Source organism: Nelumbo nucifera, chromosome 2, assembly GCF_055504915.1.
Source record: "Nelumbo nucifera cultivar China Antique chromosome 2, China Antique-T2T, whole genome shotgun sequence".
NCBI lineage: Eukaryota > Viridiplantae > Streptophyta > Magnoliopsida > Proteales > Nelumbonaceae > Nelumbo > Nelumbo nucifera.
Window position 1 is genome coordinate 101,024,630 of NC_142650.1, and position 26,607 is coordinate 101,051,236.

General features: G+C 42.3%; 1 protein-coding gene across 1 annotated transcript; it reads right to left on the reverse strand.

The window, feature by feature from the left end:
* Nucleotides 1–10,234: 10,234 nt before the first annotated feature.
* On the reverse strand, nucleotides 10,235–13,600 carry LOC104606338 (disease resistance protein RGA2-like). Its single transcript, XM_010271482.3, has one exon. The coding sequence runs from the start codon at nucleotides 13,598–13,600 to the stop codon at nucleotides 10,235–10,237; it is 3,366 nt and encodes a 1,121-aa protein (XP_010269784.2).
* Between the last annotated feature and the right edge of the window lie 13,007 nt (nucleotides 13,601–26,607).

Sequence of the window (26,607 nt, forward strand, 5' to 3'; positions counted from 1 at the left end):
TCTTCGGTGTCACCTCGGGTAAATTCCTAGGGTACATCGTCAACCGGCGAGGCATTGAGGCCAACCCGGACAAAATCAAAGTCATCATAGAAATGAGACCACCTCGGAAATTAAAGGAGGTTCAGAAATTGAATGGTCGGCTAGCTGCCCTGAGCCGCTTCATGTCCAAGTCAGTAGATCGCTACCTACCCTTCTTTATGGCCATAAAGAGCAAAGGTTTTGAATGGACCAAAGAGTGCCAGCTCGCGTTCAACGAGCTCAAAAGGCACCTAGCCAGCATCCTAGTCTTAACCCGACCCGAGGAGGGTGACGTTTTAGAGCTATACCTCTCGGGAAGTGACAATGTGGTCAACTCAGTACTAATAAGAGAAGTAGATCGGGTCCAACGACCCATCTATCATGTTAGTAAAGTGTTGCAAGGAGCAGAAATAAGGTACCCAGAAATAGAAAAATTATCCTATGCCCTTTTCATAGCAGTCCGGAAGCTCCGCCCGTACTTCCAAGGTCACACCATTGTTGTCCTTACCAACAAAACTTTGAGGCAAGTATTGCTCAAGCCCGAGGTCTCAGGAAGGCTGACAAAGTGGGCCATCGAGCTCAGTGAATATGAACTCCAGTCTAAGCCGCGAACTGCTATCAAGGCCCAAGCCTTAGCAGATTTTGTCGCAGAATGTACCTTTAGCTCCAAAGTCCCTAGGCCGGTCGAACACGAGGCCCCCAGTGCGGGTGAGCCCGGGGTTCCTAGACTGGTTGAGCTCGAGCGCCGTGAAGTAGCAACCAGCGCAGCCTCTCTCCTAGTTAGGCCAAGCGCGAACTGGGACGAGGAACCCTGGATCATTCACGTAAATGGCTCGTCAAACCGGTAGGGCAGCGGGCTTGGGATCGTTTTGTACGGGCCAAGTGGTGTGAAACTGGAGTACGCATTATGCTTTGAGTTCGCGACATCCAACAACGAAGCAGAGTATGAGGCGCTACTAGCTGGGCTGGATCTAGCAAGGAAGTGAAAGCCAAACACATTGTCGTCTGTAGCAATTCCCAGCTCGTGATCAATCAGGTTATGGGTGAGTACGAAGCTCGCGAGCCAACCATGGTAACATACTTAGTCTAAGTAAGAGGAGCTCTGCTCAACTTTTAGTCACACTTCATCCAGCAAATCCCAAGGTCAGAGAACGCTGAGGCTGATGCCCTATCACGGTTAGCCAGCACCGGTGATAACACCAAGAGAACTGTGTATATAGAGAACTTTCCTCGGCCTAGCATTCTCAGGGGGGCAAAGGAGGTAGCTGAGGTCGCTGTCGTTGTTCAAGGAGAGCCGAGCTTAATTGATCCACTCACGAGCTTCCTGCTACATGGGACCCTCCCCGCAGATCGTAATGCCACCAGGAGGGTAGAGCGTCAGGCAACCAAATACGTAATGATAGACGGGCGGTTGTACCAAAGATCCTACATGCTCCCCTACCTACGCTACCTGCAACCCTCTGAAGTTGAGCTCATCCTCCGCGATACTCATGAGGGCCTGTGCGGTGGACACTTGGGGGGCAGAGCCCTCGCTCAGAAAGCACTACGACAGGGGTATTATTGGCCAACGATGAAGGTAGATGCGACCGAGCTCATCAAAAAATGCGACAAGTGTCAGAAGCACGCCAACATCCACCACCGACCTACCGCCGACCTAAAGTACCTCACTAGCCTGTAGCCATTCGCACAATGGGGGATTGACTTACTCGGGCCATTCCCATCAGCTTCAGGACAAAGGAGGTTCCTGGTGGTGGCAATCGACTATTTCACTAAATGGGTCGAAGCTGAACCTCTCCCAACAATCACAGCCCGGAATGTGCAGAACTTCTTTTGGAACAACATTGTGTGTCGCTTCGAATTACCTCGGGTACTGATCTCCAACAACGGTAAGCAGTTCGAAGACAACCCTCAGGAAAATGGTCAGACAGAAGTCACGAACAGAGCTATTCTCGCGTGCCAGCTCGTCCTTCTCTGCCGTCAGCACTATGATAACGCCCCTTTGGGCCATGGCACTGCTCTCCGACCGGTGGATCTGCTCACGAGCTATCCCCAGTTCGGTATGAGCAGCGCGGGAAGACTCCTCGGTGGTCAAAGCCCGCTTCAGATTCCTCTCGGACTAAAGAGCGAGGGCGTGCACGATGAAGTTCGTCTGACAAAGGAAGTTAGTTAGAACCGAAGAAGTGTAAATATAAAAGGAAAGGAAAAGAAAGAGAAGAAAACTTACCACCATAGTGTGGGTGGCAACCCGGGCTCCGAGTTGAGCAGGGTTGAGCATATCAGCCCAAACCGAAATCTCCTCAGAATAAACGGTCCCCTTGCTCTTCCGAAGACCGCACTAGGGGACCAAGATACTTTGGCCCCCATCTAGACTCCCCGAGCTGGAAATAACCATCTCGGTTGTATGGATGGGCTCTACGGAGACCTCGGCTGCAATGTTAGCAGCTCCAGTAGTAGCCTCGGCATCGGCTACCGCCCTCACGGTGGGCTCGGCCGAGGTCTCGGGCTCCCTAATTGGTATGGACTCCTCCAAGTCGATGATCAAAGGAGCCCCACGGAGCTCAGGCTCAGAAGTTGGAGCGGGTGGAAGTTGGGGCTCGAGAGTCGGGGCAAATGGTGACTTGATACGGGCTCTCTTGGCAGCCCGCTTCTTCCTCCCCTTCATGTGCTTGAAGAGACGGTCTCCCTTAAGTTTGTCTGCCTCCATGGGACCTGCAAAAAGAGCTCGGCATTAGTACTCGAGTGAAAGAAGAAAAAGAAGAGCATGCCAAACAACTAAGGCACTAACTACCTACCCGAGCTCAAGCCGGCCTGGACGAGCACACTCTCAGTGATATAATCTTTGAAATCACAACCGATCTCGGCCCACAACTGGAATGCCTCCTTGGTCTTCTTGTCGAGTATGACGCTAGGGTCTTGGATAGCCACCCTCCAGTGAGTAGGGAAGGGCCACCCCGCAGGGTTCCGGACTACGAATTAGTCTTGCTTCCAGGCCGGGATCTTGCTAGGAAGCTTGTGCATTAACTTAAAGCCCGGGCGTGGGGACAAGTAGTAAGCCCTCCTCTGCTCGGGGAGAACGCATGAAGCACTCTTCTTAATGGTAAGGAGAGAACAGAATATGTCCAAGTTGAGGGGGAGGACATACTCGTAACAAAGGGAGATGGTCCCGACCACGTTATGGACCGAGTTCAGTTGAAAGTGGTCTATCGTAACGTTGAACTGTTTTAGAACCTCCACTATGAGTGGATGGAAGGGAAGGCGCAACCCGACTATGAGCTGCTCTTGGAAGATCACGACCTCATCAGGGCCGCGCTCTCATGGGAAGTTCCCCGCAGGTAAACTGTAGGTGTACTCCTTGGGCAGGTTGTAATGTTGGATGAGTTTACGAAGTCTCTCTAGGGTCATAGTGGAAGGTCTGAACCTGTCCGGCATCTGACCTCGGTGAGAGGTGGACGCCAAGTTACCTGAGGCCACCCGCGCCTCGGGGGACTGGACTCTGGTAGCCAAGGTACCCACCTCGGGCACCTCGGGCTCATCTAACTGGCTATCAAAGGAAGACATAACAAAACCGAAGAAGAGCTAGGGTGACTCACCGAAAAGAGGTGGACCGGACTGGGAAGAACTAACCCGAGCTGGAGGCTTTGGACACGAGCTCAAAACTACAACTGAAGATTTGTGGCGAAGGAAAATGGCCAGGACCCCCGCTATTTATAGCTACTATACGCGGGCATCAACGATTGAGATCGAAAAGATCTGACGGTCCTCATGAAAATCGGCTGCCCGACTTTCGAGACGAAATCAGTTTAGTGCAGTTTTTGACGTCCGTGGAGTCCATAACTCGCGTAACGTTTGTGCGTAGACCGTACGTCACCCGAGTTGTGCCTGACAGAACCGAGTGGAAAACCGGTCCAACCCATGAGCTGGCAGACAAGAAAGTTTGGACTCCGAGCCAAATCCACCTGGCAGACTGCAGACTCCCTGCGCTAGGTCAACACCCCTAGCACGGGGAGTGGGGGGCAATTGATGTAGGGTGATTTGGACTGACCTCGTAGCATGGGGACATGTGAACATGACCTGACATAAGTGACAATTCAGCGTGCAGCCTGGCCACTACTCAGCGCAGTGAGCTCGCCGAGGCCAGGCCAAATGACATGGCGGGTGGGACATCTCGTCGAGAAGCAATGCCCAGTTTGCCCTGAACCTGAGGGTGGAGCACCCCGAGCTCCCCCATGCAAAGGGACCTGAGCTCCTCCTGAGACCCGAGCTTTTCCTAAGGGACTCCGAGCTCTCCCTTCCTAAGAAGGAAGCACCCCAACTTTTGGCTAAGTGTCCCGAGGATGAAAACACCTCGGGACAACACCATCGAGACTTCTATTCGTACTTGCTTAAGGCCCGCCTCTAGTGCGGGCACCTCGATGCAAGGCAAACCTGCCCTAGGTGGTTCGATGCACAGTAGCTCGGCAAACTGTAGGGAGATCTGCCTGACATTTGTGCCTGCCTAACATCCGTACCTGCCGAAATCTGGTGGCAGTGCTCGGATCCCTTGCCAGGCGGCGTTTTGCTTGCCGTCTCTGAAAGGCAGGGCACACCTGACGAGTCCATACCCTCCAGTAGCAGCCTGTAGCAGCAGCCTGCACCTGCCACCCCTGCCCTGGCGGTAACGGCTAGGGCAGTGGCAATTATGCCTGATGTGACCGAGCTCCGGTATAAAAGGACCCCAACCCTCACGAAGCAAAGGTATTGAAGCTAGCACTTTCAGCACTCCTACTCTCAGCTTTTTCCTTTGAGATTTCTCTAGAGTTCTAACTTAGCCACCGGAGTGTTCCCACCGGGAGAGCTCCCTGGGAACCCCTCATCTTCTTCTTCCTCTCAGGTGTCGTTCGCCACTGCTAGGAGCCAAGTCCTAGCCAGCTAGGAGTGCCCAGATCGTGCAGCGTCAGGCCTAAAGCCCATTTCAAACTGGGCTGATTTGATTAGTCACTTGAGGGGGCAGATTTGAGATTAGGTTAAGCCCAAAAGCTGATCTAATCTGCAAATAAGATTAAGAAGAGTCCTAATCATGACCTTGTAACAGTACAGGCCGAGTTCGGTTATGAAGGCAGTCTTTTCTTCATCAGCTGAGTCCATCCTGATCTGGTTGTAGCCCAAATAGGCGTCTAGAAAACTCAACAACTCATTCCTTGAGGTCGCGTCCACCAGACAGTCGATCCTGGGGAGTGGAAAGCAGTCCTTCGGGCAAGCTCGGTTCAGGTCGGTGTAGTCGACGCACATGCGCCATTTACCGTTAGCCTTTTCTACCAGAACGGGGTTGGCCACCCACCTCGTGTAATGGACTTCCCTGATAAAATCAGCTGTGAGGAGCTTCCTGACCTCCTCGTCGACTGCCCTCCATCGCTCTAGGGCTAGGTTGCGTTTCTTCTGTCTAACGGGCCTAACTACAGGATCAGTATTATGCTTATGAGTTATAATGCTAGGGTCTATGCCGGGCATTTCCGCCGTGGACCATGCAAAAACATCTAAATTCTCAAGTAAGAAACTTACAAGTTGGGATCGCAAAGGCTCCTCAATAGAAGCACCGATCTGAAGAGCCCGAGCCGGGTCTTCTGTCAAAGCCAGGATGGAGACAATCTCTTCGGTGGGTGCGGCTCGCTCCACGCACTACTTCGCAGGTCGCTCTAGCTCGAGGTCGTCTACTACCTTAGCTTTTCCTTTGAGAGTGGCAACATAGCACTTGCGGGACCCAAGCTGATCGCCTCGCGCCACCCCGACTACGAAGTCCGTAGGGAACTTCAATGCCAGATGGTATATAGAGACCACTGCTCGTAAGGCGTGGGTGATGGGCCAACCTACTATTGCATTGTACAGGGAGGGAGTCGTGACCACCAAGAAATCATGGTTGAGCCTTACCATGCTAGGCCAGGTTCCGACCTCCACTGGCACGGTGACTCTTCCCAAGGGCCTGACCTCCTCTCCACTGAATCCTACCAAGGGAGTATTTGCGGGCTTCAGGTCGCTTTCTTGGAGCTGAAGTGGGTCGAAGGATGCTTTGAAGAGAATATCTGCTGAGCTTCCCGAGTCAACGAGGACACGCCTGACTTCAAAGTCGTTGATATTTACCTTTATGACGAGCGCATCATCATGGGGGTAGTGGACCCCGCGCGCGTCATCCTTTGTAAAGAAGATCGGTTCTTCCATCCTTGGCCGCTTCGGGGGATTCTGTTCTTCCCTGGTGGCCTCGCGAGCTGATGTCCAAGATACAGCCGAAGTGCAGCCCGCAACGATTAAACCTTCGACAATTACATGGAAGTCCCCCGAAATGGTCTTTCTTCGGGGGGCTGCATCTACGGTTGCTCTGCCTGCCTACTGGATTCGAGAGCATCTCTACTCTGCTCCCCCTGCCGACCTGCTTTATGATTATTATTACTTTGTACAAAATTCCTCAAGTATCCGCGACGGATGAGCTCCTCTATCTCGTCGTGGAGGTTTTAACAATTTTCGGTGTTGTGACCGTGATTTTTATGGAAACTACAATACAAATTTTTATTTCTTACATTAGGATCTGCCTTCAGCCGAGGTGGCCACTTCACATATGGGGCATCCTTGATCGCCATGAGGATCTCGGCCCGCTTCGCGTTGAGGGGCGTGTAGTCCGTCCTTTCTGCTACTGGAGCTCGGAAAGGTTGTCCTGCCCTTGCCCCCCGAGCTTGGTCCTTCTTCTTATTATCGCCCTGAGTTGAGGGCTCTGTCTCCCTTTTTCTTTTCTCAACGGCTTGTTCACCTTTTTGGTTGATCTCCTCCTTCGTCCCTATAAACCGATCCGCGAGCTTGAGGAACTCGGTCACGGTCTTGGGCTGATTAACCACCACATGCCACTTGAATTCTTTTGGGTGATGCCTCGCATGGCTGCAGTGAGCCGAACCACAGGGTCCAGGTCGGGTATTTGTAAGCAAGCATCATTGAACCGCTTGATATAGCTTTGGATGGACTCCCCTTCTTTCTGAACTATGCCAAGGAGGCTCTCTTGAGTTCTTGGGCATCTCTTGCTAGTGACAAAATGAGAAACGAAGACTTGCACAAATTGCGCCCAACTTCTTATCGATCCGGGTGCAAGGTTTCAGTACCAGGTGCGGGCTACTCCTTTGAAGGTGGTGGAGAAAGCCACACACATACAGGATTCACTGACTCTTGCCAGGTGCATCTGGGACTGAAAGGCATCAACATGGTCATTCGGGTCGAAGGACCCGTCATACTTATCCAGTGGGGGAAGTTTGAAGTCCTTTGGCATAGGGACAGCAAGAAGTTTTGGCGACAGAGGGGAAGGAACTGAAAGAAGTTTTACCTCGCCCGAGCTTACCTTTTCCTTGTCCCTGAGCTCGGGCAGATCGTGAGTGGCAGATCGGCGAGCTCGGTGGCGCCTCCGCTGCTTCTTAGCTGCCTCGGCATTAGTACTGCTGGCCTTGGTATTACCAAGCTCGATGGGCCCAGGGAAAGGCTCGGACTACTGTTGGTAGCTGCGAACTGAGGGACCCTGTCCCGAGTCTGCGGCCAGCACCTCGAACCGGTTTTCGGCAAGTGGGAGCTCGAACTGCGAATGCTGAGGCAACATAGGCCTAACTGGCTGGGAAGCCCCCGACCTGATTGCAGGCTGCGAGGCGGGGGTAGCTGGTCTCTCTTTCCTGCCGTGAGACAATACCGAGGTCTCTCCCCGGCGAGAAGGAAGTCCGTTCCAGCGGCGGGTCTTGGCTTGCTGTGTGGTCGGATGCCGAGGAGGGAGTGGAGGAAACTGCTGCTGATACTCATATTGGGAAACCTGGTGCAACACTTGCTGCTGATAAAGTTGAAGTTGCTGGAACTATTGCATCTGAGCTTGCATGGCTTGCATGCATTGCATTAGGTCCTCAAGCTGGCCTTGGCTAGCCACCGGAGGGATGATGGAGGGTTCAGCGAAGGTTGTTCCGATCGTGGAGGGAGTGGAACATTCATGGGTGCCACTGTCTGAGGCACATTCAGACTGGGAACTCCGTTCGCAGAGAGAGGGACGGTGAACTGTCCAATGCAGACAGTGGGAAGCTGGGGCTGTTCCTCAGAGGTGTTTCGGTTTGCACCTCGTCCGGCATTGCTGGAGGAAGCCATGGATGTTGAGTTCTTTGGAGAAGGTTGCAAAGATTAGAGGAAGGCTTTTTGAAGCGATTCCCACAGACGACGCCAAATGATGTTGCACGATCCGGGCATTCCTAGCTGGCGGAAACTTGGCTCCTAGCTGTGACAGATGGTACTTGAGACGAAGAGGAAGGTGAAGAATTCCCGGGGAGCTCGCCCGGCGGGAACACTCCGATGCCTAAGTTAGAACCTTGAGAAAATTAAAGAGAATACAGAGAGGGAGCTAAGAGTGCAAATGGCGCAAGTTCAGTACCTCTGTTCCTTGAGGATCGGGGTTCTTTTATACTGGAGCTCTATCAAATCAGGCATAACCGCCTCTACCGCAGTCGTTTCTGCCAGAGCTGAGGTGGCGGGTGCAGGCAGCCGTTGCAAGGTATGGACTCATCAGGCATGCCACACCTTTCAGAAATGGCAGGCACGACGTCGCCAGACGAGGGACATGGGTGTTGCCCCCAGACTCGGCAGGTACGGTTGTTAGGCGGATCTTTCCTACAGGTTGCCGAGCTACTTTACACCGAACTACCTTGGGCCAAACTACCTTACCCTGAGGTGTCGGGGTACGCCGAGGTGCTTACACTTGGGGCGGGCCTTAGGCAAGTACGAAGTGTTAACGGTGCTGACCCGAAGCATTTCTACCTGGGGATACTTAGCCGAAGGTCGGGGTGTTCCCTTCTCAGGGGTAAAGAAGAGCTCAAGGTTCATTTAGGAGGAGCTCAGGTCTCAAGAGGAGCTCGGGACTCCTCGCATGGAGGGAGCTCGGGGCGCTCCACCCTTGGAGAGAATTCGGGGTAAGCTGGGTCTTGCTTCCCGGCGAGTTGCCACATCCGCCGAGTTGTCCGGTCGGGCTCCGGCGAGCTCGTTATGCTGAGTAATGGCCAGGCTGTCACGCTAAGTTGTCACCTATGCCAGGTCATGTCCACGTGTCCCCATGCTACGAGGTCGGGCCAAATCACCCTCCATCACCACCGATAGAAGATAAGAATACAAGTGTCAATTAACCAAGTTTGATTTGAAACGAACCAAATTAAAATCAATTTGAACAGATTGAAAGATGCGGATATTGAATTGGACTGATCCAAAATGATCCGAATCTTCATTGCATTGGATTGGACCTGGCCTATCTGTAAAGGATGCACATAGGACTGAACTGGATTGGGCCAAATCTGGTTCAATTGACACCCCTGCGCAGAGCATAGAGAGAGAAGAGGGTAGTAATTAGTGGGTGCAATTTGAGCCGAGTTAGGTTGGGTTGAGGTCAACCCAATGTTATTGGGTTGGGTTTGAGTTGGTCGTTCTTAACTACTTTGTATCTATTAAATCTACTTTGATTTTCTTTTCTTTTTTTTTTTGTAATGTATTTAGTAAATTTTATTAGGAAATGCTATTCAATTTCGCAATTACCATTGCTAAGAATTCTCTGTTTGTCAATTAATTTGTCAATACTAAACAGAAAGAGAAAAAAAAGATTAATAATAACCACACAATTAATGTATGTGTTTGGAGGTGGGTTAAGGGTGATAAGTAAAGTTAACATGCCTGAATAAGCCTGACAAGACTCTCGTTTGTCAATCATAAAAACAAAACTAAGTATCAATCAGAACAAGTTTAGTTGCTAAACAATCAATAATTAAAGTGATGTCAATAACTTGCACAATAACCAGAAAAAAACTTAACCAAAGGTCCACAACTATTATAGACACTTTATCTCCATTGTTTTATACAACAGAAAAAATTACTTTGGATTCCACAAAAAAAATAACTAATTGCAAAGAAAAATCACCACCTCTGCATATATTATTTTGTAGAAACAAAGAAAACAAATAGAGAGTTGAGATAAAAAAGATAAGAATCAATAGTGAATCATCAAAAGCGGAACCAAAACACTCGTATTTATTAGTGATCTTATTGCATATAGAAGAACAATAAGAGAAAATTCACACTAGGAGAAGGAACTTGCCTGTATTTTGAGGAGGAAGAATGAGAGCAAGGTCAAAGTAATTCCTTGTTTCCTTCAATGCCAACATCTGTTTCAAGTATGCATGGGGTGAATGATGATCATCTAAAGTATAACAATGTTTGGAATATTAGCAATTTTATGCCAATCTGGACCTCGCTCCTTCTCACATTGTATCTTTAACTGGGGACATTCATGGATCGTTAATGATTGAAGTGAGTGGAGGCGTTGAATTGCCATCGGAAGATTCTGAAGATTTGGATTATCGTAAAGGATGAGCATTCGAAGCGATACCAAACAGTCGATCCACTCTGGCAAACACTCCAGTTTAGGACAATCCCAAATTGTCAATTCTTGAAGTTTGGTGAGGGGTTGCATGCTCTCTGGCAAACGTTCCAGATCAGATGCACTCCTAATAGACAATTCTTTAAGGGCTGTGGGGTACGATATCGAAATATGCCAAAACGTTTGACAAGCCATAACAGACAAGAATTTCAGAGTAGTAAGATGTGGCAACGCATTTGACATTGTCAACTTGGGGCAATGTGAGATATACAAGTATTCAAGGCGAGGTAATACTTGCGGCCGTCTTTCCCCCTGGAACTGCAAGTCACAAAACAACAGCCATTCTTCCAAATTGGCCATAAAATATAATCGAAATCTAGTCAATAATGGAAATAACACTGTTTCCATGCCATCAGTATTATCATTACCATGCAAGTACAACTCCTTGCTCATTTGTGTAATTGCATCCAGTGCTATTATGTCGAGTACTTTAAGACGAGGCAATTCCCCCAGAGCTGGCAAATATCTCAACTTGGGGCAACGTGAGATATACAAGTATTCAAGGCGAGGTAATACTTGCGGTCGTCTTTCCCCCTGAAATTGCAAGTCACCAAACAACAGCCATTCTTCCAAATTGGCCATTTTTTCTAATGTAAAATTGGTCAATGACGGAAATGCCACTGTTGCCCTGCTGCCTTCATTAATGCAATCATCAGAACCATACAACAATTCATTACCCATGTGGGTAACTGCGTCTAGCCCTTGAATAGTGAGCACTTTGAGCTTGTGCAATTTTCCCAAAGGCGGGAGAGATTCCATTTTTTTGCAATTCACTAATGTTAGTGTAACAAGGTTTGGTAGTAGTGCCATCCAGCTTGGAATCTCTGGTCTTGGATATCCGTGTACCCTTAATTTTTTCAAATTCGGATGTGGTTCAAGGCATTCTATCACACCCTCCACCCCCACCTCTTCTTCTCCCAAATTATCGTCTTCCCAACGTAATTCCAACCCATATAGGTTTGGCTTATTCTTCAAGTCGGCTGTCTCTGCTTCACTTGCACTCCTCACACTTTCCAGTTTTTCAATCCTAATCTGACCTCGGAGGTTATTTAGGTCCTTTAACTCTGTTATTGTCCTACCTATCTCTTTACCAACAATAAACCTTGTCAACGTTTGTAGCCCTGTTAGTTGCCCCATCCTTAATGGCATCTTATTCACCTTTGTATGTCCATTAAATTCGAGATGCCTGAGGTTAACCATCTTTCTCAAGTCTCGTGGCAGCTCTGCAAAGCGATGAGCATCCAAGAGCTTTAAGGTTTGTAGATTTTGGAGGGAAGTAAAGGTTGTTGGAAGTTTCCTTATAGAAGTGGTAGAGAGGTCTAAATACCTTAGATGTTTAAGCTGGCTGATGGAAATGGGGAGCGTCTTAATAGTTGTATCATGTAAATCAAGCACACGTAATCCCTTAAATCTTAAGGAACAACCACGTGGTAGAGTAGGCTCCCAACATTGGTGCATAAGAAGCAATGTTCGTAGATTCTGTGCCTTGTGGAGCGCTGTGAAAACTTCTACCTTCCTTTCATTATCATAAGGAAAGTAAATTGATGCATGATAAATCCTTTTATGAATACTTTCCCTCCAATTATCATTCCCAACATCCATAGTCATGCATTCTTTCCCTCCAATGGATCCAGCAAGATCGTGCACTAGGTCGTGCATCTTACATTCCTTAATATTTCCATATTCATCTTTCACGACATCTTGAAATAAACACCTCCTTATAAAGTCATTGAAATACTCATTTCCAACGTCCTCTACCTCTTTCCCTACAGATGAAAACTCAGCTGGAATAAAGCCATGCGCAATCCATAACTGAATTAGAGTATTCTTTGGAATTTTGTAGTCTTTAGGAAACAATGCACAAAAAGCAAAACATTGCTTCATGGGTGATGGGAGACTATTGTAACTCAATTTCAGGGCAGGTAAGATTCCACTTTCATCTTCTTCGATTAAACTACTCCTGTGGTCTCTAACTGACAACCATTCTTTCTCTTCTTTCTTAGACCTCAATAGACCTCCTAGAGCTTTTACCGCTAACGGTACTCCTCCATACTTATTCACGATCTCCTTTCCTATAGCCACCAGATTTGGATTAGCCTCTTCTTCGCCTCTGTCCCTAAAAGCTCTTTCCCTGAATAAAGACCAACAGCCTTCCTCAGATAAAACCCCTAGAGAGTATGGTTCCACTGTGCCCATTATCTCTGCCACTCCGTAACTGCGACTAGTTACTATGATTTTGCTTCCTCTTGCTCCGCACATCAAATATTTTCTCAATCTATCCCATTTCTCATGATCCTCATTCCATACATCATCTAGAACGAGTAAAAATAGCTTCCCCCGCAACACCTCTTGTAGGCGATGCTGTAATGGATCCATGTCTGAGATGTCACATTTAGCACCAGCAGTAGCAGATTCTATAATTGATCTTACAAGCTTCTTTACATCAAAATCATCAGAAACACAAATCCACATTCGTAGGTTAAAGTACCCTTTTACTCTGTCATCATTGTATACTAGCTGAGCAATTGTTGTCTTGCCTAGTCCCCCCATGCCAACGATGGGGATGACTATGATTGAAAAATCATTAGCTTCGTCACCACTGCTGATTAGCATTTTTACAATCTTCTCTTTATCTTCATCTCTTCCATAAACTTCTGATTCAATCACAAAGGAATCAGTCTCTCGTCCCTCTGTATTTTCATCTCTTCTGTTCACTTCAGACTCCCTCAAATTAAACTGAGACCTTTCAGCTGCAATTCTGTCTATTTTTTCCAAAACCCTCTTAATTTTATGACCCATTCTAGAGCGTAAGAAGATCTTGCTTACCTTTGTAATCGCGCGGTTGCCCATTTTGCGACGAAGAGCTTCTGTCAGGAACTCGTCCAATACGTCTTCTGCACCGTAAGCCGCATCCTTGAGACTCTGGAGCCAAATTTTCACAGCTGGGTTGTTGATTTGCTGCTCCTCTGCATCTTGAAGCACGGCTTGAATTGTTGATAACCTCCTGCTGAGAATTTCAAGCTCTGAATTGACACCATATATTAATGCGATCTCACGGCCGATCAGAGAGCTCAAGCTCCATAAAAGGTTCTCCACAATAGCAGAAACAACTGCCCCTGCCGCCATCAATCCTCTCTTAGGACAGGAACGTCAAAGAAATGAAAATAGTGATTGTACTAGAATGAAGGATACGATCTCTCTGGTGAAAACAATGTCTGGGTGCTTTCATAGGAATGAAACAAAGAAGAAATGTGATGATAATTACCAGGAAGCCGTGGATACAGCTCAGCATACCACTTTGATTTCTAGGTTGATTAATTCTTAAGTCAATCATTTGAATAAATAATTAATGGTCCCGATATAAATTATTGTCAGTATTCCAATTAATTTCGTGCCAATTGGGTGAGTTGGTACAGTGGCTGGCTGTAGGAAAAGTCAAAGAAAAGATTCACATGTTTGGCCACCGACAGAAAATGATCGCAACACAATGGAAAGTTTTGGATATCAGTTGACTCCAAGTGAACGAATTTAGTATTTGATTAATAATAAATGAAAGCAGGTTAGTTAGTAGGAGTGAGGGTCCTAAATGTGAATAATCCAAATGTGGAAGACATGGAAATTTCTTGTGATCCAAACTTTTTTTTGATACCCAGAACCAACCTCAGGCCCAAACTTTTTTCTTTTTTTTATTTTTTTATTTTTGGGTAAATTTTTTAAATATCCCCTGAAGTTTGATAATTGTAATTATCTCCTCTGCACTTCACTTTTTGAAATAGTTGCATGTATATCCTTTTATTGCAATTCTTTAAAAGGAGGCACGAAAATGTTCAAAATGCCCATGTAGTTATTTTGACCAAAATATTTATGTTCCAAGCTTTGTTTAATGAATTTTTACCCTAAATCTTTTTTCCTGAAATTGATCTGTTTTTCAAATTTGCCCTTCATATCAATTGCTCAAATGTAAGCTACAACTTTAAATTTTCTTTTCTTTTTGTTTTCATAAAGTTTTTATTGTTTTTGTTTTCTGTAGAAACCAGCTTCAATATAACTGTATTGGTATTTTAGACATTTTCTTAGCTAAGTTTAGAGGATTTTAACAGAGGAAATCTACTTACAACTGTATTAAAAAATTCAGGGAAAGTGATTACAATTATCAAATCACAATTGGTTGCATAGGTGAAAAATATAAGAAAAGTGTTCCAAACCGAATCAAAGTTTGGTTCGATTTGGAAATTTCCCTAAATTACTGTTTATGGTTTTGGTTTAATTTAATTCTTATTTTATAATACTGATATGAAAGTAGATGAACACAAAATATAAGAAAAGGACTTGAGAAAGATGCGGTATTATTTGGGCCACTCTTCAAAGAATGGTTTGGTCTACTTTGCTTTCATGCTAAAATGGATTTTATTTGGTCCAAGAATTTGTCAGACTATAATTTATTGGTTTGCTTTGAGATTTTCTCCAAACGGCTTTGAACTGGACCATGAATACTATTCAAGAGAACTGTGTAACACTCTCATTTCAACAAAGAAGTGGGGTAGTTGAGATTTTGAGAAAGAAATACGGAGGAAGCTGCAAATCACTAGTTCACGAGGACTTAGACTCTAAAACTGACCACTCTTGTTAATAATTTGAACAATTACTTTTGAGATGATCAAACTAATTTAAAAATAATATTATTTGAAATTAAGAGTAAAACGAGAAAAGGCTAATTATAGTTGTTGTTTGGTAATTGAACTGAAGTTAGGTAAGTCAGAGTGATAACCAGTTCAAAGATTCTTGCAAAATTTGTTTTCGTTTCTATTGTATTCTTCAAGGCAGCACCATCACTCAATATGGGTGTTTAATTTTTATTCTTTCTTTTTTTTTATTTTATTTTTACATTGTCTTTTAAATCCATGTCCGAATACTTCTTGGTGAAAGAGACCAAATGCAGCAAATATATCGATGGGTCGAGCAGATCTAACAAACCTAAACCAACCTGACCTGACCCTATTGATGATTTTGTGTAGATTTATGAGTTAGCTTTGTTGATTATTGAGTCTTATGTAGTGCCTTTTTTTAAGTCTTTTAATTTATTGAGTTTTTATGTTTAGCCACCATAAAAGGCATACTTGTCTTTGTATATATTCTTTTACTTTAAGTATAAATAATAGCGGGAGGGTGGCTAGATTCAATTATTGCATATATAAGTAATTTTATACGCGAAATTCATATAAAATTAAAATTTTTAAGTTTTTTTGTTAATTTTTTAAATAAATAGATTTGGCCTGATGCATGACTCAACCTGGCCCAAGGCTCAGCCCATGGGCCAGCTCAGCCCACTGCACGACATGGGTTTGTCCAGGCTTGAGCCATGGGTTGTGCCAAACTAACCCCTAAAATTTTGACCAGGGAGGACAGCACGGCCCATGACGGCCCATGGCCCACACTTTGGGTGGGCTGCCCACATGCCAGACCATGACAACCCGACATGTTCCACTTTACACCTCTAGGAGTAATTAGAATGAATGGCCTGATTTAACAGAAAACTAAAAAATAATTAAAATAAAAGAATGGTAAATGGGTCAAATAAATCAATGGTTTAACCATCCAGATTAATAAATCATTAATTAATTTAATGGTTTTTGACCAGAAACTAAATTTAAGGTAAAAAAACCAATACTTGAACAATCCAACCATTCAAATAAACGGTGGTTCTAAAATATTATAATAAACAACCAATCACAAACCAAACCAACCTGGAACTATACATGGCTATATATATATATATGTGAGCATATCTGAGTGGCTAATAAAATATAAGTGTTTCAGTATTAATAATGCTCATCCATGTGATGTCTGTTAGTGCCTTAGTGGCAACCACTGATCATCGAGCACCAAGTTTAATTACATTAATGGTTTTATTTTTGTTTCTTCTTGATTTGTGGTAGTGAAAGCCAGTGCCGCAAACGGATCGATTCGAATTCAGGTATGGAAAGAATCAAGTATTTTTTGTCGACCATTTCATTATTTTATATATATAATACAAGAGTAAACAACTTTTTTATATTTTAACTTTTGAAATAATTAATAACTGTTTATGTTTTATACAATAATTTCAATACTTTATGAAAATAACAATAATTAATTTTATTTATATTAGTAGTCTAATTTGTAATAAATAACAATAATTTAATCTCTAATAACTATTGAAATTTTATAGTAAAAATATATAAAAATTAAAAATGAATATAGAACAAAAATATAATAAATAACTAGAAAACAAATCAATGATTATAAAAAACAAAGTATATACTGAAAATATATATTAAATTAATCAATAAATAGTGTAATCTCCAATAATAATTTAATATCTAATAAATATTAGTCAATATAGAAAAGATATTGAAAATACAATTAAATATTAATTATAGTATATATAAATATATACTAGATATAGATAGAGATTTTAAAACTATTCTTAAAAATTATTATTTTTTTAAAATTATTAATTGATATAAGTTATATAATATTTATATTATTATTGCAATAATAATTGTAATTATTATTCTATTTTTTAATATCTATTAAAAAATATTTTTTGAAAGTTGTTACATACTTTTATTATTTTGAAGCTCCAATAACTCAATGTTATTTAAACTATTTTTCATTTTATAAATCATATTTAAATTTTTTATATTTTATACTCATATTATCAAACATTATTAAATCTTTTATAACTATTTTTGTATTTTAATTAATCTTTAAAATTATCACTTAATTTCGATGCCTAATAGATTTTTGTTATTTAAATAATATTTAAAATGAGATTTAGTTGTTATTTTTTCAATATGTGAAACATTTAAAATTTAATCATTTAATATATTTTTCATTGGTTAAATAATTGCTTTACTTAAATTTTAAAAATATTATAATTAATACTTTTATTATTTAACTTTGTTATTAATTTCCTAAAACATAAAATTGTTATTAATTTGAACATATATTATATACGAAGACTATTATAGTTATTTTTCTATTTTCAAGAAATTTTTTAAATTTAATACTTAATTTTGTTATTTGAAATATTTAAAATTTAGTTATGTTGAATGTTTCGTTATTTCATATATTTAAGTAGCATTTAATATCTTTTGTTATTTGAGTTTTATTTGTTTTAAACTTATAACATAATATTAAACATTTTGTTATGTAATTATTTAGATAAATTTATTTAAAGTTTTAAATTATTATTTAGTTATTAAATTGAATAATCCATGGAATTAAAATCTATATTGTTATTACAGAATTTTGTAAAAATATAAAATTATTTATAATCCTAATATTAGTGAATCTATTATAATATTTTTTTTATTTTTCATAAATATTTTAAAGTTATTACATAATTTCATTATAATATTTAAATAATTCTTAAAATAATGATTGTTTGTATATAATGATTGTTTGTAAAAATAACATGCAATAAAATAAAATAAAAAAATTCAAAAAAAAAGATGAAGAGAAGATATACTTCCTTATATTAGTTTAAGTGTATAGATGTCATTATTATAAAATTAATAAAACAAATAATATATAAATCCAATTAAAATTAATATATGTATGTATGTATATCAAATCCAAAAGGGGGTTATCCAAATCTAGCAAAATAGGATCAGATTTGAATTCAAATTGGATCATGATCTGATCCATTTCACCCCTATTTGTGCAACTACTTCCAAGTGTTTTAGATTATATGATAGGGCTGCAAACCATCCATACCGAGTTGTTTGAATTTGATCTCATCAGTTGTGATTTGAATTCAACCAATTTATAATTAAATCTAATTCACCTTGGAGCAATATGGTAAATTCACCTCATGTGGAATAGTAATGACTACCTAGCTCAAGTAGGTCAATGGGTCAGGTTTGAATTGGGTCCAAGAAGAATCAAAATCAACTTGGCAAGATTCAAAACCAATCCAAGCTATTCTCAGGACAATCGGGCCTGACCCGATGGACCCTATTATAATAAACCTATTAAATTCAAGTCTGAATGAGTTTGTGGCTGGGTGGAACTGGTTTTGTTCTAATAATAATTGGGACAATATATTAGGAACTGGATCTGTTGGGTCAAATCCAACCCATTAATAGCCCTAAGAACAAGTGGTTCAATTTGATTGTGCCATTAGCTTTTACATGTTTGTCACAAGCTAATGGTTGAATGACAACATAGGTTTTTCTTGAGCATTATGGATGGAGAAGACAGACTAGCCTAGAGAATCATTACAAGATCTATTACTCCAACATCTAACAACTCTCTTCTCACTAGGAATGCCATCATCTCGATCGCTTATTACATCAACTTCATCCTCCTCTCAATCTACTTGGTCTATGGGTGTCAACATTTTAAGGTCTCTCCCTTGGTTGGGGTGCTAAACGTCCCCACACTCTTCTTCTATCATCTCATCACCAAGAGCATCATGGTCCTGATTCGTGTTCATCACAAATGCAACTATAAATACAAGGGATAAAACTCATTACCTGGCTGAATTGAGCTCAAGCCAACAGGTGCTAGGGTAGTTTCATAAGGAATGAGGTTTTTATATTAAAACCTCCATGACAAAGAGTCAACCTGAGATATCATGGTTGCATGAAATGAATAGCACCGCTTAGGGTGTCAAATTAAGAGTCCTTTCCTTGGAAGTGCTTTATAGCACCCATTGATTTATGGGTGCTTTGCTGAGGTGAACCTCTAGTGTATCCCCATCATTGTGCACCAATCTTGAAATCTGATGCTACCAAATTACTTTCCGTTATCCAAGACTAGTACCTGTAGTAGCGCAAATCTACAAATGATTATCTTTCAAAAGAAATTTTGGACATCCCGAGATCTGATGTTGGCCAACCACTCGGCTTTAACCCACTTGGTAAAATAATCAATGACAGCTATGAGATGCTTCCTCCTTCCAATAGTAGGGGAAAGGGCCTAGAATATCAATGCCCACTATGCAAAAGGCCATGGACTAAGGAGGTACTTTAGGATGGTGGTTGATTGATGAGGGGTGTTGGTGTGGCATCGATACTGATCACATCATTTGTTGAGAGGTGGAGCATGTCCTTCTTGGTTGGCCAACAATAGCGGTGCAATTGGGCAGGTTGGGTTAGGTTTGGTTTGGGTCGAGCTTCAACCCAACCCATCTAACCCGCCAACCAATTAATGACTAGTTATATAAAATTAAATGGGTTGCGTTCAACCCAAATGCACTTTAACCTAATCCAACCCACACAAACCCATTAATCTTATATTTATGTACATAAAAGAAAAGCTAACTCTCTCTTGAAAAATAATTTGGTCATAGCTTGGTGGTAATAGTAATTGCTATTTAAACAAGTTGTGAAGGTTCAAATCACATTACATGCATGTTATTTTTACACAAGCAGCGAAGCCATTTGACTATGTTCGGATTTCGGATTTGACTGAACCACTTTGGTTCAAACTAGTCAGACCAATTTCAACTATCTAATTGGATTGTCTTTGAACTAATCACATCAAAGGTGGTTGAAGTGTTTAATCTTGATCAGTTTGGTAAGACCAAATCGGACTGGTTCAACCCATGGTGGAGTGACTTGTACCACGAACCATATCAGGTTTGTCCACGGGTTTGGGACCAAACCGACCAACCCAAAATGGGTCAATAGAAGTAAATCAGGCCAGTTTGGATTCAGGTCAGTTTGTGGGAATACTGGTCAGGCCGAATGATCCAAATCGAGGCAAAGCAAGCAGGTGCCAAACATCCCACCTGGGCACGTTTTTGATTCGAGTCGATCTAGGTCGGTCTGTACTAGGTTGGTCGGGTCGAGCTAACCGACCCAAATGAACCAGACTAAGGTGATCAAGTCTGTTCATATTTAGACCAAGTTGAGTTGGTTTGGACTTGGGTCAAGTTGATTTGGATTTATGTCGAATTGGGTGAAGTGTGTTGATTCGAGACAAAACTAAATTTAATCAATAATTAATGCAATAATTATAAATTATTTCATTCGAAACAAGAAAATTAAAAATAGGCTAACGAATTAATACTTATATATGTAGTGGTTAACCCAATGGTTATCCACAACCAAACCCAACCCAACCCATTTACAACTTGCCAAGTAAGTGGGTGGGTTAGGTGGGTTAGATTCTGGGTGGATTGGGTGGGTTCAGGAGGTTAGGTGAAAAATTGCCCCCCCTATCCAACAATAACTTTGTTGAGGCACCTTTTGGGATAGCAACCTGCCCTCCAAGTGTGCACTATATATCCCTCCATGGATATCTTAGAATACATGCTTCAGTTGGTTTGAAGCACCATAGGTAGGATTGCAAATGGTCTACAATAATGACATACCAAATTGTCCTTCTCTATACCTTCTTAACCTCAGTATCATCTGTTTGAAGAGTGTTAGATTGCAAATGTTTAGAGATTTGGTCTATCCACTAGGTTTAGATACCAACACTAGAATAACTTAAACTACGAGGGCTTCTAAGATTCTAGGTAGCGATAAGTCTTCAGCGTTTGCAATCCTTTGGAAATTAGAGTCAATTAAATTAATCAACTTTGAAAGCGCATCAGCCTGACCATTTTAAAACCTAAGGATCTGTTGGATAATAAAACTCTCAAATTAAGAGATCAATTCTAGTGCCTTTGCCATAGAAGGCTCCCAACTTCATCTTAACCTATCACCTGATTTACTATGAGTTGGAGTCATTGAGCAGTCCAACTATCAATGCTTTATTGTTAGAGGCATTGAACCCAAAGCATAGTGCATACTCTAACTTGACATTTTCAGATCCGAGCAAGATTTGTCCAGCTCTACTTCCTTCCTTGTTTGGTGAGAAATCCATTTGGAGCACCCAGGTCGATTGTTTGTTTATGCTGGGGGTGAACGCTGAGGTAGTGAACACTTTATATGGTGTTGATGCATTTGGGCTAAATGTACACTCAGTGATGAAATCCAATGCCTATGCCTTAACTACATGTTGGGGTTCACCAATTTTCTTAATACTTCAGGCTTTGACAAGAATTGTTTCAATGATTGATTAGTGAGGATTACTATGGTGTGGACTTGAAAATAAGGTTGGAGTTTCGGAGTAGACATAACCAAAGTAAAGAATATCTTTACAATGTTAGTGTACCGGGTCTCAACAGGATGAAGCGCCTTGTTGATGCAATAGATAAGTCGTAGCACCTTGTTCTCTTCCTAAACAAGTACAAAGCTGATAACTTTATCACTATTAGACAAGTATAGGAACAACTCTTCTTTGGGTTCTAGTGTGGCCAATAGGGAAAGTGAGTTGAGGTTCTCCTACAATCTATAGTAAGTGGTTTCAACATTTTAAGATCAAAGGAATAGTATAAACTAGTTTTAGTTACAAAAGATGTCTTTTTCTAGTCCTTAGGGTGCATCAAAATCTAGCTATACCTCAATAATGTATCCATAAATCTCAACAGCCCATAGCTCGAGGTTACATCCATTAGGCAATCTTTCGAATAGGCACTGTTTAGGTCGATGTAGTTTATGTTGATCCACCACTTTCCATTCACTTTTTCAACAAATACCATGTTAGCAACCCAATCCAGGTATGTACTTGACTTCTTGTTCGATATTCTGCTCGATCACCTTGTAGCACATAGGAGTGAACTTCCTCCTTTTCTGCACTACAGGTCAATAGTACTGGTCCATATTAAGCCTATGAGTTATGACCGAAGGGTCAAGCCCATGAATTTGGTTGCAGATCAAGAAAAAATATCAGAATTTAAACATAAAAATGCTTACCAACTGTATTGTTGATTGATAGGAAGGAGCAAACCAATCTAAACAATTTTCTATACTGGTAATCTTCTCAAGGAGGTCTAGGCCGATGGCAAGCTCTTTCTTCCCCTTTAGGGTGACAACATAGCACTTACGAGACTCGAGCTTATCTCCATGAACTATGCCTACACCTTGCTCAGTAGGGAACTTCATCGCAAGGCAGTAAGTGGAGATTACAACTCGAAGCGGAGACCACAACTTTGAGCAGGTATCCCCTCCAAAATCACATTGTATGGTGAGGGTTCTTGTACTATCAAGAATTAAGTCATGATTGTAGCCTATCTTGGCACAACCTCCGTTGTTACTAATAGGCTAATCCTTCCCAGTAGTCTAGCGACATCCCCAAAAAACTTAACTAGTGATACATCGATTGGGACGAGATTCTTTCTATCCAACTTCATCTTCTCAAATGCTTTAATGAACAAAATGTTAATTGAACTACCACTATCAATCAGAGTACGTCTTACCACATAGTTATCTATCATCATTCCTACTACAAGTGCATCATCGTATGGTAATTTGATATCTTTTAGATCCTCTTTAGTGAAGGTGATGGGTTCTTCTACTTTTGGTTTCTTCATAAGTCAGCATCTTGGGTTGGTCTGCAACTCTCTAACCGAGGCCCTTTTGGAAGTGTAGCAGCATCTTGTGCTGATTGAGCTACTCACAATAACACTAATGATGCCAACTACTCCTTCTGTCACTTCATTTAGGTCATCATCTCTTTGTTGGTCGGCAATGCAGTCATCTATCACAAATTTCTTAAGTTGACCATGCCAAATTAGCTCCTTAGTCTCATTCTTTAAGTCTAAATAGTGCCCAGTGTCATGCCTATCTGCCTTGTATAACTCACAGTGTCGCTCCTAGTGTAGGTACATGGTGCTCATACAGTCCATAAACACTAGATTGATACCACATGGGTGCTTGCGATCAGCCTGTATCCCGTCTTTCCTCTGTGATGATCCTTTAGTACATCGCAACTCTGCGATGAACCAACGATTCATTGTACACTTGTTATAAACCTATGCTTAGCGCAATCCCAAAGCAGACTCAAGATGAACCTGCGATGAACCCTAAATCACCATGGGATCTCGGTTGTTAAGAACGAGGCCTAGATATTAATTGCACGTATAGCTTATGGAGTGATGAACATGACAAGGCACCACGTAGGTCTAATAAGACATCATCCGCCAGACGGCGACATCATTAGCGCCACGTCATGTTAGTTATGGCTTAAAAGGGTAGTAGCACACGTGAGTTATGAGGACCTCTAAGTGAAAGGAAAGCCAATCCTCGGAAAGATTCCCATAGGGACATGTGGAGAAACCTCAACAATGCTCCTTAATGATTGACAGCAAATCCAATATTCCCTTTTTTAGTAGAAAACTAACACCTCTAATTCCTTCCTTCTAGTATCTTGGAATCTTCCTTATAAATAGAGATCCTCCTTATAGCGAAGGACGTTCTTTCAACCACTGATTACCTTTATCATTGATCTCCCTCACCATTGATTACCTAGACTCCTGATTAATCCCCAGTTCCCGATCTTTCTCTGTCCTTCAAAGAGACCACCTCCCTAGCCTAACCACCACATTACCTATACCTGGTTCCTCTTAGCTAGATTTCCTCTCATCTGAGGTGGCCATTTGAAGTAATCATAGTTCTTCATTTGCACTAAAATCTCACATAAGATGGTATTCATGTAGTGTATGACTAGAATTTCTGAGGTGGAGTTCAGGACCTTGAGGATAACTCCTTGTTCCTAGACTTCTTGCGGCCACCTTCCTACTCCCCATCTCTATCCCTTTTCCTCTTTTTTCTTGTAATTGTGGTCTCTCTTCATTTGAAGTGCCTCCTCGACGTTTACGTATTTCTCAACTCAAGTTAAGAATTCCTTTAGAGGGAGCCGTTTCGCCAAGGAAAGCAAAAGGCATGGGTCCTTGACCCCATCTAATGTTACTACAACTACTACAACAAGGTCCATATTCTTGACTTCGAGCACCTTAGAGTTAAAGCTTTGGATGTATTCCCTGAGGGCCTCGTCTGGCTTCTATTGTATGTGCATCAAGGTAGTCGCCATCTTTTGGAACCTATGCCTAATGGCAAAATGAGAAGTAAAATGGTTAGTAAATTGGACCCAACTCATATTGAAGTGAGGTGGTAGCCCCAAATACCATAGTTTGGCACATTTCTTAGAGTTGTGGGGAAAGTCGAGCACATAATAGCTTCCAAAGCATTGTGGAGGAGCATTAGCACCTAGAATCTTTCCACATGATCCATAGGATCTACAGTTCCATCATAGGTTTTGGAGGTGGGGACCTTGAAGCCTGGAGGTTAGGGTTCTAATAAAATTTTTGGAGAGAGAGACGGCGCCCTTGTCACATTGGGTGCACCAAAAGTGTGTCAACTTACTGCATTGTCACGAATTGTGGTATCTAGTCTATTGTTGCAATGGTATCCTTTGTTCATCGCTCCAAATTGCTGTCGTCCAGGACTGATCTACCTTAGGGGATAAGTTAGTTTTGCTCACTTCCTCAAAGACATACATACTCCCTTTAAAGGTCTTAGGTTAGTGATGGATCTTCCTTTCATTGCATTGGCTCCTCTTGTCTCCCAATCAACATCCAAGCTACATAGTATGTTGTCTTTCGGCCAATGGAATGGGACTCAGTCTGCAAGGAGGACTGGCTAAATCTGGGTCCCTATGGAATGGGTTGTTGATTCTACTAGACAGGCTGTGGGTTCTACTACTAAATTGGTTGATGGTTTTGTTGGAGGGGCAGTTGGGATATGACTTCCCATGTAGCATCTTGGGCTGCCTCTCTTACCATATATACTAGCTAGGCATGTGTGTAGATCTGTACATTCATACCTTTTATTAATTGAACTAGATGATTGAATTCATTCTAGGAAACCCCACATACCCAATTTAGAGAGGCGGGGGAGTGTCGAGATTGCTTCCTAGAAGAGGTCTCCCCATGGGAGAGGTGAAAGTACACTAGGAACGTCTAAAATGGCTTCGATGAGATATGCCTGTAGAAAAAGAAAACTGGGGAATGGCCTTTCTATCCTCGATTCCTATAGATGGAATCAATTGATGAAGATAAAACGTCACTATATAGTCTCGAAGGCATCCCAAAGGTCGACAAGACACTTACAAGAGAAGGAAGTCAGAGGGCCCGAAGTAAGATCCTGAGATTACAGCTCCAATGAGCAAGTCAGTAAGTGATGATTGTCTGAGGTGTAGAAGGTAGTAATTAATAAAGCCAAAAATGTGTATAATGAATGCTTATCCATGCTTTATATAGATTGAGGGCACTCATACCAAACAAAATATGTCAGAGTGGTGTTGGACACCTGGTAGTGAAGACATGAACACCTAGACGAGTTATGGGACATGTTTAGGTGGTTCACGCACCATATTATTTGTGCATAGAGGAAGCTTGGAGCCTATTGATTGACACGATGGACAGGTGTGATGATGGTATTGCCAAATGGTTGTTCTCCATACACGTGGTGAAGCTCGAGGGTATTTCTTCTCGTGCAACTTGTCTTGGTGAAATGTGCTTTCTTATGCATACTGCTCAGCTCATAAGCCGAGTTGCCTTTTACCCTTAGCAGCGTGGTAGTTTAACTAAAGCCGAGGTTGAGTGGCTTGAGGTGAGACCAACTCTCCCTAGGTGATCTATGCTAATTTGAGGTAGGCCCTAGGGTGTGAGATGAGCCCTGTTGGTCTGAGGTGGCACTAGTCGGCCGAGGTGAATGCTTCAAGGCAGTGGTGTGGGTGTCTTAGAGCTGCCACAAATCTCAAGTTTATTGGAGGCTACATCTACCTCCATCAACCGCCATTGGGTTTCTTCTTGTTAAATTGATAAGCAACCTTTTCCCTTGGAATTTCTAATAGCCTATGCATGTTATTATATAGAAAAGAATTTGCTGCTAGACTTTCACTTTTTCTAGGCGCTATCAAAATACTTGGTAGCACTAACAAGGAAAAGTGAATTAATTTCTAGAAGTTCTAAAATCTTCAAATCAGGGTTTTATCGTTTTGGCTACCGATTTTCGAGTTGATGGTTTGATTATCCTGTTTGAATTGATGGCTCATTTTAACATAAAAAATAAAAAAAATAAAAAATAATTAAAATACGAAAGGCAAAAACCATTGAATAGGTCGAATGGATTGGTAGTTTGACCACCAGGTCAGAAGGTGGCTAAACAAATCAATGGTTTTTGCCCATGGACTGGGTTTAGGGTGAAACAGAACTAGTTGCATGAACGGTTCTCAGGCTGAACAATCTGACC